This window comes from Coturnix japonica, chromosome 7, assembly GCF_001577835.2.
Source record: "Coturnix japonica isolate 7356 chromosome 7, Coturnix japonica 2.1, whole genome shotgun sequence".
Lineage (NCBI taxonomy): Eukaryota > Metazoa > Chordata > Aves > Galliformes > Phasianidae > Coturnix > Coturnix japonica.
The window spans coordinates 21,378,345-21,399,769 of record NC_029522.1 but is presented as its reverse complement, the minus strand read 5'-3'; the positions used below and the strand labels follow the sequence as shown (position 1 = coordinate 21,399,769).

Below are 21,425 nucleotides of genomic sequence, written 5' to 3'. Positions count from 1 at the left end.
CCGCTCCACACGTAGCACCGCCCCCTCAGCGGCGCGCCCACGAGGGCGGAAGTGTGCGGCGGGAGCGCGCGGGCGGCGGCGGCGCCCCAATGAGAGCGCGGGGGGCGGCGGCGGCCGTGGTTAAAGCGCAGCCGGGCGGCGGGTGGGAGCCGCAGCGTGGAGCTGGGTCGTAGACCTTGAGGTGAGAGCGGGGGGTCGGTTGTATCGCTCCACTTTTCGTACTCGGGAGGGAGGGGGCGGTCACCGCGTCCCTGGGGCCTGCGCGGGGCTGGGGCGGGGGGCGCCGGCACGGAGCGGGGCTGCGGTGTAAAGGATGCGGGAGCTGGGCTGTGTGCTGTGCTGTGCTCTCTGTGCTGCCCGGCTCAGCGCTGCCTTAAACCTTCGGCCCCGTCCGGGCGGGTCCCGCGGGAGGAGGGTGGCGGTGCCGGCCGTGACCTTCCCGGATCAGGGCAGGGAACAGCCCCACCGCCCTTCCGTGCTGTGCTGCGGCCTCACCGGGCTCACACTGGGTCTGTGCCCCGCCTTGTGGGGCTTGTGTTGGGCTCTCTAGGGGTACTTTGGGGTTGGCCGTGCCCGGTCGAAGCTGAGTTCTATGGTCTGCGCAGCCTTCTGTCCGCTGTGCAGTCGAACCTTGGCATGGCTCCTCAGCAGTCCTTCCTATGCGAACTTGTCACCCGTGCTGTATTTCTCCAAGTCTGACTGCCTGTTCATGCAGGCAGCTTGTTTGGTGGTTAGAAGTAACTTCCTTATTACAGGAAAAGGAGTACCAGTGACTTGAGTTCACTTGGTAATAGTGTCTTTGCAGCTTGTTTGCTTACAGTGACTTGTTAGCACACCTTTTATCTGCTGCTCTAACTACCCCTTTGCCCTCTGAATGTAACATTTTTGTTCACGATTAAATAATATCAGCTTCCCAATAGTGAAGGTTTTGTGCATCCACTTAGAGTATTAAATGGCTTTTATTTATGGAGAATGGTCTGGAAGCTTTTTCCACTCCTTAAACAAGTTTCCTTTATTGGGTTGTATCAGTAGTGTATTGTTTGTTATATGCCCTTCTTGAGAGGGCAGATTCTGTTTTGCGTGCATAGCGGAAGGTGAAGCTGACCTCTTTTCACTGGGTTATATGTATGCTGCAGGGAAGCGTGTAGTTTTAAGACTTAGTTGGAATGCTTTATAAAAACTCTTGCCTGAAAGCTTAATTTGACCAGACAGCGCCCTTTCTTAGGCTCTGAAACTCCTAAGCTTGTCTCTAATTGTCAGTGCAGTGGTGCTGGATGTCTGGGGAGAAGATGAGTTGAGGCATTTTGATGAAACGAAGGCAGTAATGATGGGATGATGCCCACACAACTCTGGTACTTATGCTGACTTCCTGGGTGATGTAAAGATTCTGCAGCCTAATATCTCTTCTGCACTTCAAACTCTTCAGTGATGTCCTTCCTAAGTGCAACTGTTATGACTGAGTGCTGTATAAAGCAGCTCATTTCACTGTGAAGTGTCAGTGTCCAGGCCTCACCAGCAGCTTTATGAGCAGAGCCAAGGTGATATAGCAGAGCAGCCTTTGTGTCATACTCAAGAACCTGGTTTGTAGTTTGATCTTGTCCTTTTGGTTTGTAAACTCTGTTTGCTTTCCCCTTAGTGGATACTTGATAACTTTGTACTAGATAGTGATAACTAGGTTCAGACTCCATGCAGCTGGCTGGTTCAATTATGTTCTGTTACACAGTGAGTTCATCTGAATGGCCTCTCCTAACAGAGGTACTGAAGGAGCCTTTTTCTCAAGCCAACTGTGCAGGCACTAAGTGTTCAGGGAGTGCAAGTACGTAGTGGTATGAAAACAAATAACTGGCCCTGTAGGTCAGCAGGTGTCTTGTGCCTGGAGCGCTCAGCTGAGGCTGAAGGTCTGTGGGAGTTGGACTGACCTCCTGTGTTTGGAGGAGTTGCCATTGAAATGGATGAGCACTGCTGCAGTGCTTGCCTCCTGCACCCTGTGTGCATTGCTTCCCCTAACCTTTGCGTGTTTGATTTCTGAAAGGTGCTGATCCCACTTGTAAGCCAGGTTTGAGAGCACAGCTGCCATCTAACTCCTCCTGTCTCGATATAACTATTCCTCCGTTTTAAAAGAAACTGTTTTTCAGGCCTTATGTTCTTTCCACTTTCTTGGTCTTCAGAAACTTCTCTGCCACCATCACTGGTGTGTGATAAGGTTCCCATGCTTCTTATCTGCTGCTGCATGGAGTGGGAGTGTCAGCATACAGCCTTGGCTCTTTCTTTGGTAATCATCAATTTTATGGCCTTTATTCTATGATAAAACAGATACACAGCTCTCCCAGAGGCCAGGGAGTAGATGTTTAAGTAGTACTTGTTAATTGTTTTCAGAGCGATCACTTTATCAGCATCTCCTTGTAGCCCACTGGACAGGACTAAGCAATTTCCATCACTGCCTGCCCCAGAAATATCATGTCTTGTTAGTTAGGCAAGTTAAACTCATGGAACTTCTGCTTCTTCTGTGTTTTTCTGAATACTGCTTCAATAATGTTAATAGAAGGTCTGTTCTGTCTGGTTTTTGAGATGTGAACATGTTTCTTTAAGACCTGTCAAAATGAAAACTGTAAGTTACATAATGTGAGAATGCTGTTTAGGTGCTGTGCTAGTAGGTTTTTAAATCGCTTTATCGCTTTTTTACCTACAACTCTCTTGTATGAGGACCTTGAGCCAGCAGCCTTTCTGCTGCACCCAGAAAGGTGCAAATAATAGTTGACTGCTGAAGTGCAAGACTAAATAGAAACACAATAGCTGCTAAAAGCTTTGCTCAAATGGAATCGCAAATCAAAGACTGAAAAAATCAGTTTGGGGATTATAAGCATTTGTTAAAGCTTTAAGCCTGTCAGCTGTTACTTCTTGAATTAGTGTTACTGTCAGTTGATGTGATTAGTATGAAATACTTCAGGCTGCTAAGTGTATTGGTGAAGCTGGAGCCTTAATATATTCTTCTTAAATTAGAAAACATGACAGAGTGCTTAAAGAAAGATTGTGGGAGCTACCTGAGCTTTGGACTCCATATTGCAGAGCATTGGCTAAATAGGGCGGATTTCTTAAGGTTAGTGCCACTGCTCCATCCTGTCCTGTGTATGTTTGGAGCTGGTGCAGTTCCTCATTCTGTTTTCATTTTCAAAGTGGTTTAAGAACCAATCTGTTTTCTAACAATTCTGCATTCTCAGTGGGAGTTTTTCTTCTTTATGAGGCCGCCTGAAATCTAAGTAGGCTTTATGGGCTGAAGCTGGGAAGGAAGGAACCTTACTTAATTAAAATGATATTAGGTGTAGGCTGGTGGGGATGCTGTACATCTCCCTTTGTTTTGTCTGTAGAACAGGGTCGAGCAGTGGTTTAGTCCAGCTGTGCTCTTGGAGTGTTCCCAAATGTCTTCTGATAGTAACTATCTGGTGAGCATGCTTGTTCTCACCTCTTGTGAAGAAAAATCATTCAAGGTTCTGAATTCAGTGTTAGTTGAGAAGGAGTTGCTGTCATATTTTTTTTTTTTTAGCTCTGCTGTGGTTTTGCTAGTTATGAAATAGATGTTCCTCTTGAAGAGGCTTCCCAGAGACAAAGTGTGTGGGAAGTGTATTGCAGGAGCACAGGCTCAGGTTGTCACTGGAAGGCTGGAAGAAGCTCCAGGAGACTTTTTGTCCAGTCCTCTGCTGTCTGTACTAATCTTGACTCCAGAGCTTTCTACTAGCCTAGCGTCCACCCGTAGTTGTTCCTGCTGCCCTGATGGGGCAGCTCTTCTCACTTGCCTTCTAGGCAGAGCTGTAGCCACCCACGGCTGTACTCCTGTTATGAGATCCCAGCTCATCTCTGTGCTCCTGGCAGGACTGCAGGCCCTGTGGCTACACATGGACTTCCCCCAGCATCTCCTGCTTGTTTCTCACCCTGGTTGCTTTGGTGTATAGAAGCAGCCTGTTGCACTGATTTCCAAGGAAAGACGTGATGGCTACGAGGTGAGCTGGCATCTATCGGGACAATAGCTTTCTGCTCTGAGAAGAGAGGGAACGTCCCAAAGAGCAGGCGAGGATAAGTGTATGGCTTATATATTGTGGTTTTCATGTGACCTGTCACTTGTTAGGTCTTAAAAGGAAGTGTTCTGAACACTATATGTGAAGTTCTGTGTTGAAATCAGCTGGTTCCCAGTCAAGCTGGGAAGAAATTGCATGTGGCCGTATTCTGTTGTGACAGTCCAGTTCCCATTTAAAGATGAGTAGAAATACTGCTGTTGGCTTTGAGGCCAAGCATGTGAGCACCATATGCTGCAGGGCCACGTGGGTGTGCACACACCTGAGATGTCAGTAGAAAGGTAGCTTCTGGGGGTGAAATTTGCTGTTCCTGCTCAGGGAAATGTGGTATTTCTGCCTCAGGTGAGGCTTAAAACAGTGTCTGAATTGAAGATAAGTACTAATTGTCTGAAGTAACCAATGTGTGATGGAAATATGTTGATTGAAAGATAGGCAAGTTTAGGTGCTTGGAGTAGAAGCACAGTGTGCCTGATGAAGGGAGAGCTCTGTGTATCCGTGAGCCCTTCAGTGGTTCAAGTAGTGTGGATGCTTTCAGAGGCTATGGGGAGATGGTTCTCCTCCCCCCCCACCCCCCCAAGGAGGGGGTCCTCAATATTAGAGTGAGGAGTTATTACCTACATCCATTTATGTGAGTAGGTACTGAAGTATTTCTGCCTCCCCAGACTGAGTTGTAAGTGCTGCTTTCTAATGTCAGTTCAGGAGCAAGGAATGCTTGGCACTCAGGTGCGTGGGTAGGACCAGTTGCTGCTGGTGGTGGTACTTAAGCTAAGGAAAGTGATGTTCAGGCTTCTGCATTGCCCTGGGTTCCCAGTACACTGGGGAACCTGGAGGTAGTTCATATGGTCTGGCCGCATCCATCCTCTGAGCGAGCAGCTTGCTGACTGCTGTGCTGTGTTTAGAAGACATCTGGGCTGGCTTGGACAGGAAACTTGGGTTGGTAACACTTCCTGTGGCTGAAGAAGTCAATCCTGTGACTCTGTAGCAACCTCATGACTGTGTTTTTACAGTGGTTTAGTACATCTGTTTCCTTCTCAATTACACTGCTGTGAGTTATCCATTGATATCATGCCTGAAAGCATACTGTAATCTCATCCTGACATAGGTTTTGTTATAGATTTTTTTTTTTGAAATTTCATGAGCAATTTAAGATATACCCCAGTCAAATTTGCAGCTTGTGGGGTTTGCTATGTTTCCAGAGGTCTGATTTAAAGTCAGTATTAGATTAACATTTGAAACATGGCAGACCTGTGTGTGCTGTGTATCACAGCGCTCCTACACTGAGAAGATTCAGTAGTGAAGCTGAAATACTCCTTGCAAGTCAGTGCAGGAGTGGAGGCTGTTGTACAGTTCTGCAGTGTCATTTATCAGGTATGAGCCTTGTTGACTCATGTGAGAGATACTGTCCTTAATTCACTGTAGGTAATTAGGCAACCAGACAGTTACCTCTACAGTGGCAGACTTTGCGTATCAATACTGACTAATGGTATTAGCTCAGTCTTTTTGCTTGCTGGAGATTTGTATCAGTGTCCTTGTTAGGGTAAAGGCAGTGAAGTGAATCAGTCTCTTCTATAGCCTGTCTAAAGTGTCTTCTGGGCACTGTTGCTAGACCTGTTGGCATCCTGAAAGCACATGGAGAAGACTGGCTGGGTACCTCCCTGCTACATTTTCCCTGGCTGTAATGGCAGTAATGCCTTCAGGTTCGTACTTCAGGTAGTGCTTTACCTTTTAAAAACAAAGAATATCTTGCTGGTTACTCAGCACAGCAATGAAGAAAACAAGATAGTGGCCTCTAGTTTTTTGGAACTTCTGTGGTGTCATCTGTGAAACAGACAATCTCAAGTATTAATGAAGGCCTTGCACTGCCAGTAGGGATGTAATTCCAAGGGTTTTATGATAGACCTTAGGTGTTCTTATAAACCAGAACCTTTCCCGTTGGGAGTCCCCTTTCAGGACCAGCCTCACTCCAGGATGATGTTGTATGTCCCCATTGGGGTGTATGCAATCCTGTTGTCTCTTCTGGGGAAAAATAATACCACTTGTTAAGAAGGGGAAGCAATATATTCCATGCTTATCTCCTTACTTGTTGACCTGGGACAGATGCCATGTGGCAGGCTGGTGCAGTTGCAGGCAGGTTGCACCATGTGAAGCAATAAGATAGAAAGCAGTTACTAGAATCTAGAAGGGTAAGTATAAGCTGAAACAGCAATTCTTCTGTTTTCTTAAAACAGAAGGTGCATGCCAATGGGAGAAGAGCAATGCTGAAAGCCTCACCACTAGAATGTACAAGAAGCTTACCAGGTGTGGCTCCGGTTGCTGTGAGGAGGACACTTTCCATTTGATTAGATAGGAATACAACAGTGAATGGACTAACTTGGCTGTAGTAGACAGATTATTCTATAATGATTATATATAATGTTTTCTATGATTGTACTTAACCTCCAGTGTTGTGGGATCCAAACAGCTCGTGCACCAGTCAGGACTGAGACTCCAGGTCTTTCTGTCTTGTTGCTGTAGTCTCCTTGTATTTCAGTGCCTGGAGCACTGCAGCCAGGGTAGAAGTTGCAGCTTCCAGATAGTGATGATCCCTCATAGACATGGGGTCATGTTAGGACTGTGCTGCTTGTGGGAGTCAGGAGCTGCTCTTACATACTCTGAAGGAGTACATATAGGAACTGAGCAGTGCTGCTGTTGGCTTGCTGACAGTTTTTGGTGCTGTTCCCTGGGAAACTGATGCATGCTGGAGTTCTGGCCGGCTTCCATCATGACATTGTTTGTTTTATTCAGACCCCCATCAAGAGCTGTGGGGAATGCTGTAGAGGAAACTGTCAGATTATGTGCTTCCTTTATGAGGAAGTCTGGGTAGAGATGACTCATCTAAATGGTGGCTTTTGTCTGCACAGATCCACTTGGGTGACTGAGATGAGCTGTATACTTAGAGCAGGAATGAACCTGGTCTCATAGCTAGTCCTAGCTTGGTGCTGAGTAGGAAGTGACCTGTATATCTCTGTCCTCAGTGCCTTTTCATGCTCCCTTAACCGATCCCTCTTCATTGGCTGAATGGTTTTTGTATTTATAAAGACTGATTGAGGGTGGGAAGCAGGTACTGCTTTATTAAGCTGGAAAATGGAGATGCCTACCTCTAGTCTGTGACCAAAAAGAGTGGTTGCATTAGAGATTTTTGTACAGATCTGTGTAAAGACACTCTCAGACCAAAATGAAGCAGTAAACTAAGGTTTGCTTTCCAGTGTTTGTATTCAATCTCTAATTAAAGCGATTTGCTGTGCTTTATGAACGTGTGACGTAGAATAACACTGTTAAAATGACTACATGCAGTGATAGTATGCTATCAGGCTGTTAGGAGCATTAACTTCATATCTTGACCTTTGCAGCCTTATTTAGCTTATCACTGATATGAGCAGTTCTCTAGATGGACAACAGCTTAGAGTCACTACTTAAGGGCAGTCTTTTTTTTTCCACTTAGCTGAGTAACTTGTCCCTAGCCAATACCTATTTTGTTTTTAAGTCCATTGAAGGGATTTCTTGTTCAAATTATATCACCTTAGGTACAAAGATATCTGTGCATTTCTTGTTCTAGTACAGTGTAAGATCTGATTAAAGTTACCTTAAACTGTTGTCCTTTTGCCAGTCTGTTCGAATACATTGCACTGCTGCAGGATGGAATGCTTAGGTAGGATTTTGAGTTCATTTGAGTTTCCTTCAGACACTGGAGCTGCTCTAAGCGACTCTATCCTTAAGTTACTGCTGAAATGCAAAGGCATTGCCTATTTCTTACTAATAAGTTATCTAGAAGAGTCATCTGTTGAGTGTATGAGAGGACTTCAGTATGGAAACAGCACTTACTATATAGCTTTGTAAGCTGTGGTGGTGCATCTTTCTTCAGAAAACTTGTGGGCGAAGCTGGGCTGTGCTTGACAGGGATGATGGGAGCAATGTGCTGAGTGCACAGAAAATAGTGATCTGTTTTAATCTGAGTACCTGGTGACCCAGATCTGAGGACAGCCTTAGAAGGTGGCATTGCCCGAGCCTGGCTGGAACTTAGTGCAGAGAGCAGGGGGCTGGACTTGTAGTTTGCTCATGTCATGGTCAGGTAAAACAGCAATGAGTGGGAGATGCCCAGCTACAAGTTCTTCAGGTGTATATACTTGAGGGAAAAATACAGTCCTTGTATAGCAGATTGACTCTATAAGATCACTTTCTGAAATCATTTTAACTTCAGTGCAAAATTGAGGTTTTCTGCATGCAAATATGTTTAGTGTAGAGCACAGTTAGATTTAAATGCTGGCTATTACAGCCACTCAAACTAATTATGTAAGTATTTCTGAATCCTGGCTGTAATAAATGATGTATTTTGATTAACTACTGTAACAAGCTTGTAGCTTTCAGTGCAACAAGTAATTCATAGTTGTTTCTCCAACTCTTAAGCATTGTTTCTAATTCTTCCAGTGATGATCCAGTCTGTATAAACTCTCCTTTGGAGGAACTCCCAGGGTGTGAGACTACCTTACTTTTCCTTTGGTTCTTAAGTATTTTTTCTAAATCTGTTCTTCTTGTTTGGTATCATTAACTGAGCAATGACAGAACTGCCAATAGATCTTGGACAGATAAGGAAATGCCTAATTACTACAAGTAGGTCTCAGGCTATAGGGTTTCACTCTAGTGCTCAGCACCAGCACTGCAGCAGGGTGTTGGTTGCATCAGCACACCTAAAGGGAGCGTGGAGTGGACAGGATTGGGAATTTTCCCCACTTCTTCATTGGTGTGTAACTTTCTGACTACTATGTTTGGCTTTACTTCTACAAATGTGGTGTTCTCCATCACATCAGCACTGGTAGTGAAGTGTGAGGTCTTGCTGATGGCTGTGCAGGAGGTGGGCTTGTACAGCTGGTGCAGGGAGATGGAATGGGGAGAGAGGCAGGATGGTATAAATGGAAACTGTGGAACTGCTGCCCCAGCCTTCTCTGCAAGACATGTCAAGCCTAAAGAGATCCTTGATAAAAAAAACATGGCCTGGAAAATCCACAGCCTTGACTAAAGGTAGGAGCACCCAGCAGTAAGTGGGGAGGGATACAGGGATTTCCTGAGAAGGGATTTGTGCTGAACACTTAACAATCTTTTTAGTATGAAAAGCAATAACTGGAAACATTCCAAGAGGTAAGATATTAGCACAGGAAAAAAAAAAAAAAAAAGAAAGAAAGCAGCATTTTTATTTTTAGCATGCATAGCCTAAAATTCTTAGTAGCATTAAATACGCCGCTTGAGATTAAGTGAACTTGTTTTTATAGTTGAATTACCAGTTGGAGCATTTACAGTCCATTGAAAGCTAATGGAATTTCAGTGCTTAAAGATTTTCTGGATAACCTCAGAACAGCTGAGGAGCTCTTACAGTTCATAGCTCAGTGAGATTGTTAATTAGTTTTGTGATCCAGGGAATTTCCATGGCTGCATTCTTGCAGGCGTATTGCAGAACCAAACGCCCCAAAGTCTCTTATTCGCATTCTGATAAATGAGGATCACTAAAACACTGTTGTGAAACTTTGTCCTTTCTGTGCTTGCTGTGGATGACATCATATTTAAGTCTTTTTAATAGGGTGAATACCCAGATTTTCCTTTAAAACTAGGTGTCTGAAGGGTTTAACAAAGCTCTTCTGTCAAGCTATTGGGCAAGTCTTTCTAGAATCCCACTTTGAAATCCAAAGAATGGCTGCTTTCAGTGGCGGGTAGCAGTGAAAAGAAGTGTCCAAGGATATCAGCTGCATTGCAGAACAAGGGCTGGTCTCAGCAACTCTGTGCTTACAGCTCTGTTTCAGTTTTTAAACCACAAGCTGTGTTGGAATAACTAGAAGTGATTCTAATTAACACCTCAGTATGGCTGTAGAATTTCTTACTGTAGTAACAGAATATCTCCTGGAAAGAGACTGAGCTTATTGCGGTTTCTCATGTTTTTCCTTCTATGTGTTTGGGTGTACAGTAGTAAAATGGATTCTTTTCTTGTTAAGTGATGAGTGCTGTTTCCTTTAAGTGACTGCAACTGTGAAGGCTTAGTGCAGGTGGAGGCTGAAACCATTCAAGTTATCCATGCCATTATGGCGTAGAGTAAACCAGTCTGGTATGTTAATAGTGTTCTGGAGCGCAGTAACTGCTTAGCTGAGGAGAGGAATAGAAAAACTAGGGATGCTATGCTTGCATTTGGACTTCATGAAGATGTGGATGAATGCTTGCTGTGAAGTACTCTGGTTTCTAGACCCCAGCCAAGAATGAAGTAACACTGTGTAGGTTCCTCCATGGTTGGAGACTTCAGTTAACCTGGAGCAATTACAATCTAAACAGGTAAGACTAGGGAAGGCTGAAATAGTTGGTGGGCTTAAGGCTACATTTTGAAGGTAGCAGGGTTTGATTGCAAAAGCTTAGGGCAGGGTTAGGTCTGTGGTGCAGAAGGGATCTTCAGAAGTCGGAATAAAATCAGCTTCTTAGTAACTATTGTGGCTTGATTTGCAACTCTTGCTGTGTTTATGTGGCCATCCTGTCTGATAGAGCCTTCATTTGTCGGTCTAAAGATCCACTTTCAATAGCACCACAAAACTTCTGCTGTGTGTATAGTTTTGTTTTCCGTTACTGAAACCCCAGTTATGAAGTCAATGACTCAGTCCTCTTTTAAAGCAGATGAAGCAGGTAATTGCTTCTAATTTCTTTAAAGGCTGCCTGTGAAAGTTTGTGCTCTGGTGTAAGTTCTGCCTGAGGAAACTCAAAGGTCCTTCCAAAGGTTTTATTCTTACAGCTCATGCATTTTTCCACACAAAGTTCAGTATGGCTTGTACCACCTGAGGGTAGATAACAGGAATGTAAGTTCAGCCACTGACTGGATCATTCTTCCAGAAGAAGGTAAGCTGCTTCTTGAGCTGTAGAGGTGGAAACAGTTGGAAATGCTTGGGGCCAACTGCTTTAGAGAGAGGAGTTTGAGCTGAACAGTATTCAGTGGTCCTTCCCAGCCTATGTAATCCTAGAATGTTTGGTGCTTGGAAAGTTGTCAGTCCCTGGTTAGTTTTGTTTAGAACTGCTGCTTATGTGAAAACCTGTTCCAATGTAGTGCTTATATAAATGCTGTTGTAGGCATTACCGTTGTCTGGTAGAATTTGATGGCATCAGAATTTGATGGTGGAGTATCTTCATGGGCTGATCACAGTTCAGGCTACCTTGAGATTTCTGGTAGGCCTGTTCATGCTTATCATTCTGTGTTGATGGAACTATTATAAATCAGGGCTGTTACAGCTGCTTTCTGTTCTCTGCATGATCTGCTGTCCTTCCTACAGCACTCAGCCAGAATAGGAATAGCTGGGGCCTTCAGCTGTCCTGCTGTGAGGACAGAGGTGCATCCTTGCATCTCCCATATAGTGTTTGTCTGTAGCACACCTTTTATTCTCCTCACTCTGGGAATCATGTCTGGTGACAACGTTTGTTCAGTTGCTTTATCTTTTGCTCCCTGTTTCCCAGTGTGCTGTTCTTAAAGCTGCTGCTCTGTGCTAATCGGGGTCTGGCACTGCTACATCCAGCTGCTGCTAAGTGCTGGAGACCTCTTAAACCGACGAAAAGCAATAAAAAACACTTAAGTACTTAGTTTGCATGACACAAAACAAAGGCTTGTTAAAAAGCACTCATTGAATGTATTCTTTCCAGGTTTGTAACATCAGGAGAGGAGCTGGTACTGAGAATTCTTTGCAGTAAGGCAGGATGTTTTCAAAAGCAAATTGTAGCATCAAAGGCAAGAATATCAAAATAAATGCTAATGCCATGTCATAAGACTTTCTGCTGGAAGATTTTGCCGTTTGTTCCTGCCAGAATTTATTGAGAATCTCTGCTTTTCTTATTAGCCTACATAGTGAAAAGATCAAAAGTCATTCTTATAAGCAGATCTAAGGTATAGCTATGTTAGTAAATTGAAACTAAGCTGTACCAACATTAAAGAAATATTTTAGAAAGGTGTAAAGCCTTACAATGAGAGACATGAAATCGAACTTCCTGCTAGTACAAGTGTAGTTTCCTTTAGGAGCTTCTCTAGGTGGCAGTCACATAGGATGGGTTTACAAATGAAAGCAGTCTGTTCCATTAGTACATGGCTGTGAGAAACCTTTGACCCTACTGTTGTCTCAGAGAAGGCATTTGTCATGATACCAGGTTCCTACTTCTGTTCTAGATGTTGATGGCTTGACTTCATTTCAGATGCATTTCAGGGTTGCTGGATAGGGTTTTAGTCTTGTCTTTCCATAACAGCGAGATGCTTCACCTGCATGGTACCACTGTGCCACTGATGTCATGGTGACTGTTTTGTTTTTCTGTCAGCAGGTCTGATTGGTTGTCTGGTACTTCATCAGTGGCAAACAGGACAATGGCTGCAAGCAAGGGCAAGAACCAGAGTTCCTTAGCACTCCATAAAGTGATCATGGTTGGTAGTGGAGGTGTAGGCAAATCTGCACTCACTCTCCAGTTCATGTATGATGAGGTAAGTAGCTTTGGTTTAGTTTCTCTTAAGTCAGAATGGGTACAACTTACTAAATCCTTGTGGTGGGGGCAAAGGGACTAAATGTAGGGGTCTAGTGACTGGCTGAAGAATAACAGGAATCTGTGAGGGATGCTCTATAGGAGCACTTCTGACTGAGAGTGATGGGGTTGGTGCTTTCTGGTGAAAGAACAGCTTCAAAATGTGTCAGTGATAGTCTGTGTGTGCAGAGCTTGTTAAAATTGAAAATAATTTGGTTTCTATTCGTTTTAGGCCAGGTAAGGTTGAAGTCGGAAGTAAGTGCTCTGTCTTGCTCTGAACCAGGTGGAGCAGTAAGCTTGAAGTTTTTCCATACTGATATATGGGAAGCTAGATCAGGGAGTCCAGATTAACAAAATTGAACACATGATCTTGTAATTTAGAAGTCAACAATTATTTTCAGTTTGTCCAAACATACTGCAGTGATGCATCTCAACAGGCCCCATTGCTGGGCGGAAATGGGATAGGTACTGTTGTGGTACCTATGCTGAGATAGCTCTGTATCAGCTGGCTTGAATTTGGCATAAGGAAATCAGTGGTTATGCCAGCTTGAAAGCATGAGCTTCCTGCTACGTGTCATCTAGCATGGCTGATAGAAGACTTCAGTCAGCTTAATCAGGGTCATGGTGTGACCTGTTAGTCTTTAAGACTGAGAGAAGAGATAGGTAAGGAGCCTATGCTGGGTGTGTGCTGTAAGTACAGAACTGCAAGTGAAATTGTCAGTGACTTTGTCTGGTCAGTACTAAATGTGTTCAGCTACATGGCTGTATAATTGTGGAGCAGCTTTTTATGTTCAATGACTGGCTGCTGTCATCTGGGCTTGTTGGAATTATGGATAGTTGTGACTGAAGTACACTCAGAAGTGCTTCCATCTTGAGGTGGGAGATGTAGATAATGCAACCAGTTCATGAGCTGGTTGCTTACACTGTCTTTGTCCCTTAAATTGTGCTGAAATTGCTGAGCGGTATTTTATTTAGGAAGACAGTTTCATTTGACTAGGCAGATTGGCTCTTTGATGTATTAAGTACTTAAATAACTTGCTTTTTATAGTAAAAATAGAAAAGGTGGTAGAACTTAGTAACTGACTGAATTATGATGAGGCTTTCAGGAATTTAAGTGTCATTGAAGTGAAAGAGAATGGATGTAAGCAAATACTGAGGCCTTTTGACAGTATTTCTAAGCATTAATTTCTGTCTTCTTCAGTTTGTAGAAGACTATGAACCTACCAAGGCTGATAGCTACAGAAAGAAGGTAGTCCTAGATGGTGAAGAAGTTCAAATAGACATTCTGGACACAGCAGGGCAAGAAGATTACGCAGCAATCAGAGATAACTATTTCCGCAGTGGGGAAGGATTTCTTCTAGTCTTCTCAATAACAGAGCACGAATCATTCACAGCTACAGCAGAATTTCGGTAAGCGTTCTTCTCCCAAGCAGGGGGAAATGTTTGGTCCCTGTTCTACTCTGATAATTCTCAAATGCTACAGATCTGTCTCCTTTATCCATTATCGTTTGGTCAATGAAAGTGGCAATACAACTGTTTTGTTCTTGGTAACTAAAACCACTGTACTGTGCCTCTGGCTGTAGTTGTCTTCGTCTTCAGCTTGTGAGGACATTACGCCGTCAGCAACTTCAGGAAAAGAACAGATTCTTGGACTCTTAAACTTATGTATTCTAGCCAATTTTCAGTCTTCTTGGATGTGGAGTTTAATTATCTGAGAGCAGTACTTCTGGAATTAAGTGCCTCTTGGCCAGGTTTCAGACACTGTTGCTTACTGCTAGAAGCAGGTGCTCTAAGGGAGGGAAGGATTAGCCTCCACACTCAGGTATGGATTGGTGCCAAGCAGGGGTTGGCAGCTAGGCAGTACTATTGTAGGCAGACATGTTCCTAGAAAGACACTCAGTGATGGTAAATGCTTCTGTTTTTTGTTCTCAGGATTTGTAATTCTAATGTTAAAACCTGTACCAGGCTGAGCACAGAAACTACTTTGGTACTGTAAAAGCAAAGAGTTTTAACCAACTGTCCAGGTCCCAGAGCTTCTGTATTCAGGTTCTTCAGGACAGTTGTTTTGGCTTCTTTTGGCTAATGGTTGTTACTTCAGTGTAGAAGACAATCCAAAGATTCCTTATGAGTTCTGTTTGCTCTTTATCAGTCTGATTTGTTTTCACTTTGCTTTAGTGAAACAAGATTAACAGACGATCAGCGCTTAAATTTCTGCTTACCAAGTGAGGTAGGCACTTTCTTGCAGGATATTATAATACCTATGACATTTCCTTCACACTCCAGGACTTTTGTCAAAGTTCTTAATGTATCATACCATTCCAACAGTAACAGGGGACTGCATAGTTATTTAAGAGTTTGTCGTGGGGACACAATGGGAGCTGTTTTGTTTGGTATGCTCTGCTTAGAGCATTCAAGGAATGAAACAGCTCAAGTGGTGCTGGGCTGAAAGTGAGTGTAAAGACTTCTCATAATAGAAGATGGAGGGGAGAAGGCCAATACCAATCAAGCAGGTACAAAACTGGGTACTTCACAGAAGAACCCTCACCTGACTCCAGTAAGACACCAGTAAGAACTGTTGGTTTGAAAAAAAAAGAAATAAAACACCAAAAACTTTTAGGAAGAAGCAAGAATGGGTAGCCTAAAAATAGCTGCATACTGTTACAGCCCTTCCAGAATTGTAGATGGGCAGCAACATGTGTCAGTCTGGTTTCAACCTGTTTTATTCCTGTGATAGCACAGGCTTTGAGACTTGCATATGGCCTTGTGCTCATGATAGGCCCTTGAATGAGAAAAGGATAGCAAGGTTTCATAGTTTCATAGTTTCGTGCAGGTTGGAAGGGACCTTAGAGATCATCAAGTCCAACCCCCTGGGATTCGAGCCTCTGTGTAGCAGAGCGGCACTTCTACCACTTGCACCACAGGGGATTCGAACCCAGGGCCTCTGGTTATACTGGTTAATACTGATCAATTAATTTTTGTTCCTTTGAAGGCTTTGGTGTACTGTTGAGCTAGTAACTAACAACTGATGTAGCCATTAAAAATAACCTTTGCCAGCAGCTTCTCCTGTTCTTAACCTGCTACTTCAGCAGTGCCTTGATGCTGCCTGGACCTATATTGAGACAGGGTGCTAAATTGAAATTGAGGGTGGTAACTGAACACAGGGCTGAAATCTGGCAAACACAGTACTGGTGCTTTTTGGCATTCAGATGTGAACTCATATTAAGTTGTTCTTCTGCTACTTTACTTTTCTTCTGGATCCAGGGTTGCAACACTTCTACCAAGTAGTGAAACGGCCTTCCTGAAAATGTGAGCTTTTACTCAGTGTGTTATACTTGGAAACACTTCAACTTTATTTGGCTGTTGGGGGACTGACTTAAGTGGTGTTACAAACACTAGTAGTGTGCAGACTGCTTGATCTATTCATCTTAAGAGTATGGGTTTTGTTAATGCCACTAACATGTGCATATTTTTAATACCTGATGCATTAGGGAACAGATCCTGCGTGTGAAAGCTGAAGAAGATAAAATACCTTTACTGGTAGTAGGAAACAAATCTGACTTGGAAGAACGCCGACAAGTGCCTGTAGAAGAGGCTAGAAATAAAGCAGAAGAGTGGGGTGTGCAGTATGTAGAGACCTCTGCCAAAACTAGAGCAAATGTAGATAAGGTAAGATGAATAACTTGCTTCTACTGCAGTGAAACTGGTACTGTTTGCTTAATAGCTGAGTGAATTTTTGACTCTTTCTGGAACAAAAGCAAATCCATGTTTGGATTTCCAAAAGCGTAGGTTATCAAATGAACTAATGTAGTGGAATGTGTACACTGGAGTAAATACATAGCTTGGGCAAGCCTAGAGACCACTACAAGGTAACAGTATTGTTTTAGCTGTTTGTACCTGAACCAGCTTTTCAATAAAGCCTATTAGCTCTAGATGTTGAGCTGTTTCCATCTGTCCTTGCAAAGCTGTGTAATGTGGTTAATGTTAAAAGCTTGACTCTTGCATTTTTGTCAAGATCGTTCTGAACTGGCAAAAACTCTTCTTGTGGCGTCTGAGCTGTTTTGATTTGCACGTGCTGGTCTAGGACTATCCTTCTTAGTGTTTCTGCCATTTTGTCTAAACATTGATGGGATATTCCTAGTGAGAAATTCACCCTACAGGAGAAATCAACAGTCTCAAACCTCCCTTTTGATATGTGTAGTTAAGCGTTTTATTGAAGAGAGTACCCTTTTACCTCCATATTCTTCAGAAGATTTCCCCAGGCTTAGTATTGGTCCCTCTTAAGGTCAACGGAGATGTAGTTGAGTGAAATGTGCATTTGTTCTCAGGTTACAAATTCTAAGCTGCTTTCTCCTTGGTCAAAGAATGCTTGTAGCTTGATCGTAACATGTATGAGGGAAAACAGTTCTTGTTTTATAGTTCTGACTTCTTTTCTTAGTAATGCTCAGTTAAGCTGCTATTTCATCTTTTGGTATCTAGCATAGGTAAAGTAATCTATGATTTTTGGGTGGACATATCAGAGTGATGACTTCTGAGAGTCTTCTATGCAGCAGGACTTCCTGTGCCTGATACTGCCACTCTGAATGCTGCAGCTCTTTTAATTATGAAACAGGCAGAATATTATACAGCAGGGTATGTGCTTGTAACCACTTAGGAAGGACTGAACTAAATACTGGATGCTTGAGTTAGCAAGTATTTCCCAGCAAATAACTTATTAAGCACAGAGCAATATTATCTTGAGCTCTGAATGCTACTTTTGTGCAAGAGCAATATTCAACAAAAAGCTCTTGAAACAGAGCTGCTGAGTGACTTAAGTTACGATAGAGTCATGGAACAGTCTTGCTTCTTGCTACTGCTTCAGGTACCATAATTCTAATGTTGAATTTATAGCTGGGATGTGTCCAGATTTGATTCTGCTGCTAGGTACCTTGTTGTACTGTGTCACTTATGTGCCTAATAAAGTAGCCTGGATCTGTTTTTAGGTGGCAGAACTTGTTTAATCTTTTTTTTTTTCCCCTCTAGGTATTCTTTGATTTAATGAGAGAAATCAGAGCAAAGAAAATGTCTGAAAACAAAGACAAGAATGGCAAGAAAAGTGGAAAGAACAAGAAAAGCTTTAAAGAAAGATGTTGCTTACTGTGATGCTTGGGAACTGTGTATATCTATCTACAAATGGCATGGATAAGATACCACTAAGGATATAGGGCTGGATTCATGAAAGGAAGTCTGTATTGACTCCCTTATCTCTTGCTTTGCATATCATACCTTGAAAATGTGAAAACAACTTTGAAACCATTTCTGGTATCCAACAAAACCTATGCCTACTTAAACTGAATTGTCTCTGTCTTCCCAGTGTCTTTCAAAACTAGAAACTATTGAGGTTTTAGAACTACAATCACTCTATTTGGTTATACGAAGTTCTTTCATATTAACTTCCTGGTTTAATGTCTCAGAATATGTTTCTTGAACCTCTACTGGCCTTAACAAGCACAGCTGTTCAGGTTCAAACAGTTCTTTCACTGGTGCCCTTCTTAATGTTGTAAACTGCAGACAAGCTGGATGACAACCTGTCAGTTTGTCTCTGTTTTCTGCTAGTGGTTACTGAGTTGTTACGCTGAAATTTGCTGGTTTCCTTCCTACCCTCCACTTAAATAGCAACTGACACTTGAGTCAACCCAAAACAAACTTTCTTCCCTGTTCTGTTTAGTCAATATGGCATTCATGAATCAAGCCTATGGACTCAATTTGGACTTAATTAGGAAATACAATATTGGCTTTCCCTGATGTTCTGTCTTCTCATCCTTAAATTAGAGTTAGGGGGTGAGAAAATGACTAAGCTTTTCATCAGAAGGAATAGTGTTGCCACGGTCTCCTAGAAGTGCAATCCTGGATTTCTTCCATGTATTGTGGCTATTACACTCATTCTGCATTGGTCATTCATCGCCTTCCTGGTACTGGAACAGTGAAAAATCAGTGTTCATCAGTTTTGTTTATATTGGAAAATGTGTGATATGTTGGGAAAGTGGGATCATCTGTTTCCTGCTGGAATTGAAAGCTGAGTAAGGGTGGCTCACATCACAATCATGACTTGGACTAGGTGAGGCGTACACGCTACCTCTCTGATTAATTGGCTAGTGAGTCGTGTGGTTGCAAAAAGTGAATGAAGTGAAACAGTTGCCATGTCTGTTACTCACTGTTAATTTTATATGTACTGTTTCTGACGCATAGCAACCTAGCACATGGAGATGCACGTTGGTTTTGCTGTCAGTTATGCAATGGTGGTCATGTTTTAATCAGCAAAAGCCCGCTTAGAAATGGAAGAGAAGTCAGTACTTAGCAGGTCTTGTCAGCTGACTGAACTGTGATTTCTGATGCAGTTTAAACTAAGTGCAGTTGCCAAAAAATACTTCTGTTGCTGTTGTAGAATGTAACCGTCTCTTCTGTTTGTGGAGTCTCTCAATGAATTATGGATATTTTCTATTTCAAAGGAGTAGACAGACTTGAAGTAGTGACTGTACCTTGCTTTTTAACCAGATGCTTAAAGCACTGTTGGTGGAAAGGTGATGCTGTGTGGTTGTTCAATGAAGCTCACTGCAGCACTAAATTAACAAATACTGTTTCTTGAGGTGAAGGAGTAGCAAATACTGTTCAGTACTTAGTATTGTAATTTGAGGATGAAAAACATTTTTAACATGTACTAGATTGCTGTTGTGCATTCCACCTCCGAACTTTGGGGAGAAAAAGATGTTAGATATCGGAACCTCTGTTGGTCTGAGGTTTTTACAGGGATTTATCACACTCATTGTCTTCCGTAACTAGTTTAACTTGTCAGGCAACTCATTGGACTGGGGAAACTGTACTAAATAAAAGGTGCTGTAATCTTCCTTCATGTGAAGTTTAATTCATTTTCTGTTAATGTTCTGTGCACAGGAAGAATGCTTCATGAAGTTTGGAAATTATTCTTTGAATAATATAATTGGTATAACAAAGCGAACTGAATATAGTTCTTGAGGCAGAGGCTGGGAGCTTGATGGCTTACAGAATTGTATGAGCTGTACCACCTGTGTCCAAAGCCTAAACACCCAGTGGGACACACAAAGCTGTCTAAAGCTTCTAAAAAGACTTCCTCTTGAACTTAAATTGACTCTATTTTTGTGTGCATGCTGTATCTACAGCATGTGAATGTCCACTTCTAGAGGCAGACCACTTGCTTAGGTTTGGCTTTAGTTGAGACCTAAAGGTTAAGTCCTTAATTAACCTAAAGGATAAACAATGGCTGAGTTCACATTACAAGCTTACCTAGGTCAAGCCCCTCTCAGGCGGATTGTAGAATGTGGCTAACAAAACTGAATAAGCTTTCCTTGCTATATGAATAATGAACTCAACAAAGCTTACAATGAATACCTCAGCTGTTAGCTCATTGACTTCCATGTGTTGTCCTTTGACCTCTCTAATTATAACATACCTGATAATATTTGGTAGAACAGATGAACTGTTCAGAACAGCCGGTCTCCCACCGGTGCTTTTACTTGGTGTGCTGGTTTCATTCAGATAGCTTTTTCCCAACAGATAAAGCTCTAGCACTGGGGTGGACTTGCTTGGAAGAAGCTGCTTGGTTCTGCATTTCTTCAGTGCTCTGTTCTTGTCACCCTTACCAGAAATGTTATGCCTAGAGGCTAAATTCAGCAGTTCTTCAGTATCCTTTTCTGTACTTCTGAAAAGCTTCAGTTTAACTTCAATTTAACAGATACAGCTGAAAACATGGTAAGCAATGCAGCTACTCTGACTGCTTTGCAGCAGTGGGCAACAAGCTTTGACTTGCACCAGGAAGTCAATTAAACTTCCCTTGAACTGGGATCCTAATGCCTCTGTCGTGTATGGTGGATGTGCCTGGATGCATATTCTTATAGAAGTGCGTTGCACCAGTGTGGATTCCTGAATTACTTCCAAGTGTGTTTCAGTGGACATCAGTATGAAGTGGGTTGACTGGGATGAATGAGGAGTGGCACAGAAATGCTTCCTTTCGATTTGGGGGTTTTTCTGTGAACAGTACGAAGGTATTTTCTGGCTTCGAATCTAAATGAATTCTTACAGCTCAGGTATATGGAACAAGGAGGACTTTGGCAAGGGATGTATGTGTAGGTGCCTGCTAGCCTTGCTGCTGCCTGGCTGTGACAATCAAAGCCACTAAAGCTGATGCATTCTAGTAGCCTTTGCACGTGAGGCAGTTAAAGGCTGAGTTTTCACTTCATCAGTGTAATCTGCCCTTGAATCTTCCTAGAAACATGGCTGTAGGCAAGTAACTGGATATTTAAGGCTGGAGGTCATGCAAGACTTGCTTGCCTGAGTGCAAGCGCAGAGCCAAGTGTGTTTCTTGAATAATAGCTTGACATTAAAGTCAGGGCACTGTTTACTGTGGTGTGTAATCTCTTGTATTTGATGTAGCTGTGGGTGTTGAATTGTTCTAGTCTTCAGATATGGGTAAGCACGTATGGGACAAACCCCCTGCACTGGAACAGGGGCTAAGTCACTGAGAAGTGCAACTTCAAAAAGCAGGTTAAAATCATGAGTGTGGAAACTGACTTTTCCTGACTAGAGGGGCTGTCCCTAGGTAAGACAGACCATGAAGAACATCCACGGTGATATCATACCATGTGTTATATACAAGCCAGTGCTCCTTCCCTGCAATTTCTAGATAAGCCTTTGGCTTGGTGAGGGAAGATGTGCATATATTTACTGGGTTTTTAAGTTCAGCAAGCCTTCAGTACTTCTCTGAAGTTCCTGCTGAAATCTGTCTGGCTAATACTT

General features: G+C 42.8%; 1 protein-coding gene across 3 annotated transcripts in view; it reads left to right on the top strand.

Annotated features, from left to right (window-relative positions):
• RALB (RAS like proto-oncogene B) overlaps positions 1 to 19,506 on the top strand; it is a 55,794-nt gene extending 36,288 nt beyond the window's left edge. The window contains exons 1-5 of one of the 3 annotated variants that reach the window (XM_015868636.1): positions 67 to 181; positions 12,423 to 12,582; positions 13,822 to 14,030; positions 16,109 to 16,286; positions 17,640 to 19,506. In XM_015868636.1, coding sequence (XP_015724122.1) covers positions 12,469 to 12,582; positions 13,822 to 14,030; positions 16,109 to 16,286; positions 17,640 to 17,759 — 621 coding nt within the window. In that variant the 5' untranslated portion in view covers positions 67 to 181; positions 12,423 to 12,468 and the 3' untranslated portion in view covers positions 17,760 to 19,506. Of the gene's footprint in view, positions 1 to 66; positions 182 to 12,422; positions 12,583 to 13,821; positions 14,031 to 16,108; positions 16,287 to 17,639 lie in introns of those variants that run through there. The other 2 variants (XM_015868635.1, XM_015868637.2) reach the window with 2 other exon arrangements.
• Positions 19,507 to 21,425: the final 1,919 nt, after the last annotated feature.